The sequence below is a fragment of the Macrobrachium rosenbergii genome, chromosome 15, assembly GCF_040412425.1.
Source record: "Macrobrachium rosenbergii isolate ZJJX-2024 chromosome 15, ASM4041242v1, whole genome shotgun sequence".
In the NCBI taxonomy this organism is placed as follows: domain Eukaryota; kingdom Metazoa; phylum Arthropoda; class Malacostraca; order Decapoda; family Palaemonidae; genus Macrobrachium; species Macrobrachium rosenbergii.
In genome coordinates, this window is record NC_089755.1 from 16,568,443 (window position 1) to 16,580,835 (window position 12,393).

Here is a 12,393-nt window from a genome sequence, read left to right on the forward strand (position 1 = left end):
TTGACATCACTAAAGATTAAAGTTTAACATATGTTTGCATTAGTCAGTTTTCTTTATTGTTATTTTAATGAAGCTTTTAGTAGTCAAACAGTTTTGTTTTGATTTGTCCTACATGGTTTTTAATTTTTGAGTGGAAATAAAAATATTTCAAATTCTTATTTAGTTATGACTGATGAACTTTCAACCTTCAGAATACTGCTGGGAAAGCAATGGCCCAAAAAATAAAAACAAAAACTGCAGCTGTGTACAGTGTTGGCAACGCTGCTCGACTTCTTTGTAAGTAACGCTGCAAATTTTTGTTAAGTAATTTCTAATAAAGTTTTAGTGATTTTAGTAAATGCAAAATATAAGAATAATAATTTTGTTCTTTGATTTCGATATTTATCATTGTTGTTACTCTATAGTCTATACCCAAGTTAGTACTGTATTTGAAAGTAATGGCTGCAGCAGTGGTGTTGAGTTAGCAGCGAATGTTTTTCGATTTTTCTGATAATTTCCTTTTCTGTCAGACAGTGATTCATTGTGAGTTGTCCAATCCAGTGATCAATTGTAATTTTTCTTTAATATGAATTTCAGACACCTTTGGAAGAGTTCTTCATTCAATTTATAAAGTAAATAAAATTATAGGGCATTAAAGAGTCCTTCCATTAAAGCAGCACTTAATCACTCAAAACATAATAGAAGGTGGGAATCAACAAACATGTCTCTGTGGGTCATATTCATACACCAGTGTTGGACTGTAAGGTGGTGGTCATCAGCTTGTCATCGATTGGTCATGTGTTTGATGGTGACTGGTTGAAAGCTTGCCTCCTTGAACCATCTGGTTGATCCAGTGTCAAGGTTGCATTACTGCAACTGGGATAAGCTCGTCAGGACAGGCTGGATACTGTAGTCTGTGTATTGTAAGATCGTGGTGGGGTAGAGTTAGAATCCATTGTGTCGTTGCCAGTGGGTGTAGTTTGTTGTATTGGAGGTATTCACATTTTGGTATGTAAAAATACCAACTAGGTTACATTACAGGAAGATTTGATAGTTCGGATTTTCGGCTCTTTAAGGAACTAAGGTTAAGTATACCTTAGTTTAACAAGACCACTGAGCTGATTAACAGCTCTCCTAGGGCTGGCCCGAACGATTAGATTTTATTTTACATGGCTAAGAATCTGAACCACAATCTGAACAATCACATTATATTGTCTTGACTTGCCTTATTTGTAAATTCTACCTCAGCTGCATTCAACAATTCACATGCCTCCCTTAATTCTCCATCTTATTCTTCATTGGCCGGTTGGAGATTCGAACTCGTGGCCATCAGAGTGCTAGCTGAGAACGGAACCCACTCGCCCAGCGAGGAACTTCTTTAAGGAACTACAAACAGTTATTACCAGTAGCACACTTTGTGGCGCTGCTGGTAGATGTGAGGCTTTGCTGGGTTGGAGAAGAGTATGTAGTTAATCACTGTAACTTCTAATGGCACCCTCTTGTGCCATTACACGACAACCTCTTTGGAAGTCACGTCATAGTCAGGCTAATGCAAGTGGGAGGCTATCCACATAACTGCATTGAATCTGGTAGACTACATTAATTTCTTTGGGGGCATCAGGTATGGAAGGAGCAAGGTTTTTCCTTGCAACAGTGCTTCAGGTCTTCATGGATGTTACAGATATCAACTGGACAGGTTGGTATAATTCTCGGCTAGCACTCTGCTGGGCCCGCGTTCGATTCTCCGACAGGCCAATGAAGAATTAGAGGAATTTATTTCTGGTGATAGAAATTCATTTCTCGTTATAATGTGGCTCGGATTCCACAATAAGCTTTATGTCCCGTTGCTAGGTAACCAATTGGTTCTTAGCCACATAAAATAAGTCTAATCCTTCGGGCCAGCCCTAGGAGAGCTGTTAATCAGCTCAGTGGTCTGGTTAAGCTAAGGTATACTTATAAATATCAACCTTAATGGTCTGGCCATTGTTAGAAGGTGTGGCATGCGCATTAAATTTCATACACCCTGCAGGGTATGCTGATACTGCTTGTGTGTAGTACTCATACTGTCTAAGCATGTTGGTAAGGCATGACTGCACCCAAGGCTTTTCATCTTGGGTGTTGGGGTGTGATGGAGTGCACTAACTGTTAAGGGCTTTTTAATTTATTCACCCATCTCCTTACAGGAGCAAATGTTGTTTACAAGCACCTGGGCCATACAGTCATACCATAAGGAAGGGTGGGTGTCAGATCACCAAATGTTAATGCTGGTAATGCTGCTCTTATGCTGGATGGAGCAAATTCCATATCTGTTCATTCGAGACCTAGACTGAAATCCTTTTTATGTACTTCTGTTATGAAGCTGGTGTTGAGTAACATCAGTAGTACTTGATGCATGGAAGCTTCCCTTTAGATTTGACCTTTGATGTGCAGCATAATCAAAGGACACAACAGACGTGAGTTCTGTGAGGAAAGAAAGCTTCCCTTCATCGATATCTTAGTCATACAAAAAGAAAGCTTCCCTTCATCGATATCTTAGTCATACAAAAAGAAAGCTTCCCTTCAATATCTTAGTCATACAAAAAGAAAGCTTCCCTTCATCGATATCTTAGTCATACAAAAAGAAAGCTTCATCGATATCTTAGTCATCAAAAAGAAATCCCTTCATCGATATCTTAGTTGTACAAAAAGAAAGCTTCCCTTCATCGATATCTTAGTCATACAAAAGAAATCCTTCATCAATATCTTATACAAAAGAAAGCTTCCCTTCATCGATATCTTAGTCATACAAAAAGAAAGCTTCCTTCATCGATATCTTAGTCATACAAAAAGAAAGCTTCCCTTCATCGATATCTTAGTCATACAAAAGAAAGCTTCCCTTCATCGATATCTTAGTCATACAAAAAGAAAGCTTCCCTTCATCGATATCTTAGTCATACAAAAAGAAAGCTTCCCTTCATCGATATCTTAGTCATACAAAAAGAAAGCTTCCCTTCATCGATATCTTAGTCATACAAAAAGAAAGCTTCCCTTCATCGATATCTTAGTCGTACAAAAGAAAGCTTCCCTTCATCGATATCTTAGTGGTACAAAAGTGACACTGACCCGGCAAATAAAGTATTTGTCGATTATTCCAGTTAACTAAAGAATGTCAAATATTCCAGTCTAGACCTTTGCTTGGATATACATAGAGAATACCCAGATGTTTTAACTGCAGTGTCTTCAGTGCTTACATTTGGAAAGCTTTCAACCACTGTTCCTCTTAACAAGCGGCCCTGAAGGAACTTCACCTTGCCAACCAGGTACACCACATAATGGGTACTCCATCACTTCCACAACCAAAGAAACAAATCTCTGATCATTATCTACCATCGAGCTTATACAGTATGAGTACTGATCATCAGGAGAGAAGGCACACCACTGACACTGTTAAATGACCATGCCACGCCTTGTAGCACTGGCCAAGCCATTTGCATTTTAATTTACTGAAATTCACGAAGACTTCAAGACTCCATTACGACACCCAGATATTTTGAGTGGGGCTTAATCCACAGCTTCAAGATCCACCATTCACTTGATGCCTTCAGGAAAAGAAGTTCTGTGCCTATGTTAAATAAAAGAAAATTTTCAATGTCCAAAAACTGAATTGACAACTGACACTTAATTAACCTCTTCCCTAAAGAAAATCAATTCTTTGAGAAACAGAAAAGTTTTACTGCAGAATTTATTTAATTGAAACAGCGTTTCTTTTCAATGAATCCTGCATAAAAAGGTTTCTTACCCAATTATTATAATGATATTTAATCACAGCTTTTCATCCGATCTTGAAAAAACTTGGCAGAAGGTCGTAAAGCATTAAAAAAATTATTAAATGTAGAATTCATATATATCGTTCAAAATGTAATAAGTAAAAAAAAATTTTGAATATTTCATTTTCAAGTTTGGTGCATTGGAACTTTTCTTCTAAAATATGTATTATTTAATGTTTAAATTTCGATTTGTCTTTGGTGAGGAGCTAATTATATTGGAAATTTATGTGAAGTAGAAATAGCCATAGAACGTTCTCACAGGATGGAATGCTTATATGTGACAAAAAGAATGGACTGGAGAAACTCATGAACATTGATAAATCCCTGTTTTTACTATTAATTAACTAATGATGGCTCTGACAATTAAAACCTGAAATGCCTCTGATGATGAATCCCCTGTTTTTACTATTAACTAATAATGACACCGATTCCCGGTTAAATCCTCGGTTATCGGCGGCGCTGATCCCATCAGAGAAATAGCTGATAACAGTATTTCTCTGATGGCTCCAATCATCAGTTGTCAAGAAATAATTTAAACATCTGAAATGAACCCCTGGATAGGGAGTATTATATCTATAGTGAAAAGAAAGAGGTTACTATCACATAGGGCACTGTCATACACACATTATAAGATGCTTTATCTGTAACAAGTAGCAGTGAATACATAGGATTTAGACACCATGTAGGTAAAGTACAATTTAAAGCTAAAAATATAGATCTAAGTCTGAATAGCAGCATGTGCTTCTGCATTTCTTTAAATAAAGAAAATAAACCCAAGACTGGAAGAGCATAATATAGATGATATGACAGAACCCAAGGCTTGAGAATCAGATATGTAGTCAACTCTCAAGAAAAAACTACAGAAAATGACACCTGAGAAAATACATAGATACTTCGGTGTACTAGGCAAAATTTCATTGAATGAAAGGAATGTTGATCACTCCCCATAATATGCTATGGATTTTTGTTGTAGTGTACACACACATACACTGAATGATGGGGTTCATTTTCCGAAATGCTAAAACCTGTTACATTTGATAATAAGAAGAGCATTTCATTATAAGCTGGTTTAGTAACTTGAAACATTTTAGGACAGCGATTGTACAGTCTTTTGAGGGGGGAAAACATTTATATCAAGGAGTGCATTCTAGAATTTTCCCTTGGAAGTCAACTGGTGTAATATTCCAAATAATTTCTGCTTGGAAACTCAATAAATCGTTCATAGTTGGCCGACAAGATTCAAAATTTTTGTTTAAACAGTTACAAGAGTGGTAAATGACTGAATGACCTGTGTATGGCCTATTCAAAGAGAATTTAGTATTTTAACTCTGTGGTTTAATTAATAATAATAATAATAATAATAATAATATAAAAAAGACCTTCTTTAATACAGGTCTTGTTAAACAAAATGTCAGTTTCAACAGCATTTATTTAATATAGTAAACGCTCAATTCGTCTTACCAGTTGCTTTTCTTGCGCTGGAATGGTTGCGAGCAATTGACCAATATTCATTTCCGGTGGTATAGTGATGTGTAGGAGGTAGCTCTCGTGGGGTGTCGACTAGTTTCGCCCTCCTGAATGATGCCCTTACGAGAAGGGCGACACTAGTCGACACCCCACGAGAGCTGCCTCCTACACATCACTATACCACCGGAAATGAATATTGGTCAATTGCTTGCAACCATTCCAGCAAGAAAAGGCAACTGATAAGACGAATTGAGCGTTTACTATATTAAATAAATGCTGTTGAAACTGCCATTTTGTTTAACAAAACCTGTAATAATAATAATAATAATAATAATAATAATAATAATAATAATAATAATAATAATAATAATAATAATAATAATAATGGAATCTTTTTTTGTTAGATTTGGATTTTTGTAAAAAATGTTTGTAATCATATAAAATGGATGGAAATTCTTTTTTTGTAGTCACATTTGATATAGATCTTTGTCAAAAAAACATAACTGTAATTATGCTGCATGACAAATGGAAACAAAGATTTTTTGCCAAAGGGTAACTTATGCTGGCCTGTCGCGAGTGTACTTTCAGTCAAGTTATTATCTTGGCACTTAAAAAAAAGCCCTGTCCACACTGGCGGGCACTGCCCGACGGGCAAACACTGTTCCCATAACCCGTTCCACTATACTGACCGGCTGAGTATGGGGCCAGAACGATGCGACTGTCTGGTAACACTGCTTCAGACGCGAGAGAAAGTATAATGGCCTGTCCACACTAGCGGGCATGCCCGACGGGCACTTCCAGCTGTTTATATTTTCTCTCGCTTCTGAAGCAGTGTTACCAGACAATCGCATCGTTCTTTCTCCATACTCGGTCGATAAGTTTAGTGGAACGGGTTATGGGAACAGTGTTTGCCCGTCGGGCAGTGCCCGCTAGTGTGGACAGGGCTTAAAGAGCTGCAAGTGCCCAGTGGGCATGCCCGCTAGTGTGGACAGGCCCTTATATATAGATACATTTCAACATAGATTATTATTGCATAATCCTTTAAACAGATCCTGCTGCTGGAGCATCTGATGACTGGGCTTCTTACACACTGAGTATAGCTTACGTGTACACAATTGAGCTGAGAGACACTGGATCGAATGGCTTCACACTACCTGCATCTCAGATCTTGCCTACTGTGAGTCCTTGTTTTTGCTCTTTCAAAAGACTTACTCTTCTGTCTGTAATTTTTTTTTCAAAACTTGACAGCCAGTTAGTTGCCTTTGAGTTCAAATTAAAGTAATTATGGCTTATTTATTTTTCAACACTGTTTCTCAGATTTTATGGCATACCCATTTTATGGCATACCCATATGGAATCAAAGTCATTACTGTTATAAACAGCATCAGTATAAAGTTCGATAACTTGGGGATACAATGGAAACTGTTACCTTTGGTTTTCTAATCACGTAGTTTCAGATTTTAAAAAAAGCAATGCTGACGAAGTTAATCATATTCAAAAAGTGAGTTATTTTAAGTAGCATTTTTTATGGAGTATGCCATAAACCTAAAAATGGCCCTACATATTGTTATTTGTAGGTAAATATCTTATGAAATTTTCTTTCCTGGTTCAAAGACCAAGCATTTTTATACAATAAACAGTATTTATATATTTTAAATATTGTCAAATTAATCAATATTTTGTTATTACCGATATGTCTGTTATAATGCTTGTATAACATTCTCAGGAAAGTTTAAGGTTTCCATTACTAGTAATGGATTTACAACTAATTTTTTCCTTCATGGGATAGATGTGAAACTTTTGTTTCCACTGTCATGTGTCATGTGCACTTTCTGTATTAAGTTCTCACCTGTTGTCTTTATGGAGCTGTTGCCACTGGTCTTTAATCTACTACTGTTCTATTTTCTCCAAACTATTTTTTATCCTCACTCCAAATCATCTCAATCTATAAAATTTAAGTCTAGTTCCAGTCTCTGGACAAAATATCTGTGCAGATTTTTTATTTGCAAAATGATCCTTCTAATATTTTCTAGCCATGGAATTTGTAATGATGAAGCTCTTGACTTCTTGCCGTTGGGTAGGAGGCTTCAGAGAGCATCTTCTCAGAGTGGACTCACAATTTGGCCCTTAGTAACTATTCTGAACTCATTTATTTAGGTTGTTTTGCATTTTGCCTACTCATATTTTCCTCCTTAACCTGTCAGACTTGATCTTTAGACAATAGTCAGTGAGTGGCATTGAATATGTACCGGAAGAACACAAAGGAAGATGAGGTTGGGTTGCATGCCACCTCACCCTTAGAATTCAAGAAGCTGATGTGGTCGAACTTGGTGGAAGTCTAATGTCAAGCTCTGCTCCTGGTGCTAGGAGTATTGCACTAGGAGTTTTGCTTATATGTAGGGATAAACGCTAAGGTGTACAGTAGAGAAGGGCTCATCATGCTTTAAATATATCTTTGTGGTAGGCATAGGAAATTACCTAGGGAAAATTATATCAAGAAACATTCCACGACGTAATGGAAAAATTTAATCGAAAACGCAGACGGCCACAGCTTGAAACAAAAATCTTCAAGACTCCTCCTTGAAACAAGTAACAAGTAACGCACATATAAGGCTAAAGCTGTTAGAAATTAAAAATATACAAAAAAATAAAAATTAACAAATAAATACATAAAATTAAATAAGTAAATTCAATGCAAGAAGATATTAACAGGCAAATGATTTCTAGGGACTCAGATTGCACGACCCTGGACTCATTTTGACTTCCTGTAAGAGCCATAACATGCCAAATTTCTCAGTTAAAAGAAAAAAAAGAAAACCAGAAACTTCAAAATCTCACACTAACCAGATGGCCATCAATACAACACAGTGAATAGCATTCAAGGCACAGTGGCTTTACCAAAAGCGTGAAGATAATGAGGACCCAGTCAATAGAGACATATTTGGTTCCTTAAAAATATGTTAGCCTAACAAGACTTAGTATTATATACAGTACAATTACAAGTAAAATGAATGAGGGAATATAAATAAAATAAAAGACTTTATTAAAATAAAGTGTTATGTAAAAACGTTTTCAAGGGAAATAAAATAAATTTCTAAAATAAAGTGTAATGGGCAAACGTTTTCATGAAAAGTAAAATAGAAGGAAAAAATACAGATTTTTGATGCTACCTTCCCAAACCTCTCTTGAGTAGAAACTACTCAAGGTATGGGCACACAGAAAAGTTACAACGGTCCTAATTATGCATACTCTGCATCAAGTTATCACACGACCAAGTGGAATCATGGAACCCCAAAATGTATCAATTGTGGTTAAAACCATCATGCAGGATCTAAAATTTACTGGCACTATATGTACAATACAGAACTCAGAACATTTTAAGAGCAGGAATGGTCATCAAGGAGGCCAAGTTTTAACTGAACTTGAGATGTTTAAATGACCCATCCAAAAAAAAAAAATCATCAGATAAAATGGCCGCTCACCAAAAACATTGGAAGAAGTGACACAGAGAAAATAATAAAAATAATAATAATGACAATAATAATAATAAATATACATGCATACATACATACATACATACATATATTAAATATATATGGAATCCTAATACTATACAAACAGGATTCTGTAAACGAAAGGCATATAACAAGACATCTACTGAAAGGTCTCAAGAAAGTGTGTCACCACTGATGATGAAATTCCTCTCTCCTAATCTCAGGAAAAGAGATTTTGGAAGGAGATTTAAACAAAATATCTCTGCGTGAGGAGAAAAAGTAAACTTTATTCTCATTATATATAATACATTACCACAGGAGAAAGTTAAGAGCTGGGTGGGCGGGTTCACCTCAGCTACTGACTCTGTTGGTAGCAAGTTCCATTGACCGGAGTGACTGATAATTTGTTTCTGTGTTAGAAATTCAATATTTTTTAGATAATTTAGTAGGATTTAGCTGAGGTCCCTGTTGCTAGGGAATCAAATGGTTTTGCCAATTCATTTAGGGACCTTTGATCCTTCCATGGGGATAAAAAGAAACAGTGATTCATCTACGCTGTTTACCGTGCTTTAGTACTAGCCTTTGGGGCTCAACTGTGCTTTGCTCATGTTTAGTACTAGCCCTGGGGATCAAAATGTTTTGCTGTGTTTAGTACTAGCCCCTGGGGATCAAATGTGGTTTGCTGTGTTTAGTACTAGCCCTGGGGATCAAATGTGTTTTGCTGTGTTTAGTACTAGCCCCTGGGGATCAAATATGTTTTGCTGTGTTTAGTACTAGCCCCTGGGGGATCAAATGTGTTTTGCTGCATTTAGTACTAGCCCCTGGGGATCAAATGTGTTTTGCTGTGTTTAGTACTAGCCCCTGGGGGATCAAATGTGTTTTGCTGTGTTTAGTACTAGCCCCTGGGGATCAGCTGTGTTTCACTGTATTTAGTACTAGCCCCTGGGGGATCAAATGTGTTTCGCTGTGTTTAGTACTAGCCCCTGGGGGATCAAATGTGTTTTGCTGTGTTTAGTACTAGCCCCTCAGGGATCAAATGTCCCTAAGTGCATTGGTGATTTCACGAATTCCCTGAAAATGTCAGGGATTTCGTGAAATCCCAGGTTTCACAATCTTACTGTAACATATGTACTACAGGGACAGTACTGGAAAACATACACAACAGTTTGATACTACTGATCCACCAATGGCAAGTGTCAAAGTAGTGTCTGTCCAGAATGGATATTGTGATTTCCAACACTGAGTATCAGTTCTTCGTCGGTGGCTTGGAAATAAAGTCGAAACCATTAAGGGTCTACATCCCGTCTCTTGTGTGATAAACGAATCACGTGTTAAAGTGATTATAATCATATGAGTGTGTGTTTGTGCGCTCAACAGTTTTCAACTTTTAAATATATATTACATATTATTCAGGCTTGTTTCTCAAACTCTTTCCTGACTGTTTCATTGTAAAGTTTTCCAATTTTTATTTTGAATTTTCCTTCATAATCATTTCCATTGCTAGCTGTTAAACTATCAGCCACCTGTTCTGCGTGAGGTGTGTCTTGCCTGATAGAGCAGTCGATCATTTCCTCTGTATGATGATAAATGAACTTTGTTTTTCAACCTTTTCACTCTGATCCATTACCAAATTTTCTCTTGGCTACCCAAACATTGAAGTTAGTAACTTGAATGTTTGGCGTCGGTAGAATTCCTGTGAAGCTCATTTCTCATTATATCCACACGTTCTGGAAAGAAGCTTTGTCTACTCAAATGTGTATACCCTCTGATTTTTTGGCATTTCTCCTGCAGGGTTTGATCAACTTTCCCTAAATTCTTGTGTTTCTGGCCTCTGTTTGTAGTGTATATACTGCACTCATGCATTAGTTTTTTTCCCAAGTATCGTCTCCATCATTTAATTTATTCATTCCTCTTCTGACACGCCTTCAGTCAGTTCCTCTTCGGCCAGTTTGGCTGCGCTAGTGTGGACTGTCTTTGACATCCTATCAATATTTGTATTTTTTCATATCACTCCTAAATGTATTTGTTCATGCAACTTTATATATAAATTCTTGCATACAATATGCTTCCTTGCAGCACATTCACACCCTTCCTACTCATTCCTTTTACAGTTTCTACCTTACCAGGCTTATTTCGACTGTACTTGCTCCATTGTACTGGCTGATACTGAAGCCATTTTATGAAAAGAAACTTCACTTTTATTCCCGAAAATTCCTTCCAATCCCTGGGGCCGATTCCTTCCAATCCTGCTGGCTGATACTGAAGCCATATTGTGGCATACAAAAGAACTAATTGTATTGAGATGTCCTTTTTTTTGGAAGAACCTTTTCTGTGCCCCCCTTCAGTAAGGGACATACAGAATTGGTAAACAAAAGGACATCTCAATAAAATTAGTTCTTTCCACAAGGGCTTCAGTATCAGCCAGCAATTGGAAGGAATGGGAAATAAAATTAGTTTCTTTTCATAAAATGGCTTCAGTATCAGCCAGTACAATGGAGCAAGTACATTTGAAATAAGCCTGGTAAGGTAGCAACTGTAAAAGGAATGAGTAGAAAGGGTGTAAATGTATTGTGTACAAGAATTTAGATATAAGGTTGAATGAACAAACACATTTAGGAGTGATATGGAGCTTTGATTAAGGAGATTTATGTTAATTTTCAATTTGAAATGTACAGTTACCTGAAGTTTCCAAATTTTATTTACTTTTAAACTAATTTGAATAACCATCAATTGAACAGGTACAAGATGCCTGGGCTGCTGTTCAGTATTTGGCTACACTGGTCTGAGGGAAATGGTCAAAATCAACAAATAAGGTTCCTGCAATGAAACATGGACAAGGAGCTGTAGCTGGTAACACAAATTATAAAATGAAGTCATACTATTATTGTTAATGTTACTGAATTGTTTTTGGATTAAGAGATCTTGAATGAATTTAAATTAATGATTAAAATTTTTTTTTGCTTTATCATTCAATATTTTTTTTCTTTTCTTTTTGTATTGTATTACATCACTTATAGTTACAGATATGTTAATTATTTGAAATAAAATTCTTGTGTTTTAGCTTATGTCATTTTTATTACTACTTATGTTATGGGGGAAACCTTCAGAGGAGTCTTTGGTATTAAATAAACTTGATTATATCACTAGTACTGTTTACAACACGTGGTTTTGATACGAATATCCCTGTCATTAAATTTGGTTAAAGAAGGGCAACCATCATAATTCTCTTATTTGAACTGAAAGTTTAAAGAAGGGCAACCATAATTCTCTTATTTGAACTGAAAGTTTAAAGAAGGGCAACCATAATTCTCTTATTTGAACTGAAAGTTTAAAGAAGGGCAACCACAATTCTCTTATTTGAACTGAAAGTTTAAAGAAGGGCAACCATAATTCTCTTATTTGAACTGAAAGTTTAAAGAAGGGCAACCATAATTCTCTTATTTGAATTAATTCTCTTATTTGAACTGTTTAAAAAGTTTAAACTGAAAGTTTAAAGAAGGGCAACCACAATTCTCTTATTTGAACTGAAAGTTTAAAGAAGGGCAAACTGAAAGAGAAGGGCAACCATAATTCTTATTTAAAGAAGGGCAACCATAATTCTTTATTTGAACTGAAAGTTTAAAGAAGGGCAACCACAATTCTCTTAT

The 12,393-nt window shown here is 36.2% G+C and overlaps 1 protein-coding gene across 1 annotated transcript; it reads left to right on the forward strand.

Moving 5' to 3' along the window:
- Positions 1 to 82: 82 nt before the first annotated feature.
- LOC136846380 (carboxypeptidase B-like) lies at positions 83 to 11,965 on the forward strand. Its single transcript, XM_067117177.1, has 3 exons — positions 83 to 276; positions 6,302 to 6,429; positions 11,485 to 11,965. The coding sequence occupies exons 1-3, from the start codon at positions 210 to 212 to the stop codon at positions 11,530 to 11,532; spliced, it is 243 nt and encodes an 80-aa protein (XP_066973278.1). The 5' UTR covers positions 83 to 209; the 3' UTR covers positions 11,533 to 11,965.
- Positions 11,966 to 12,393: the final 428 nt, after the last annotated feature.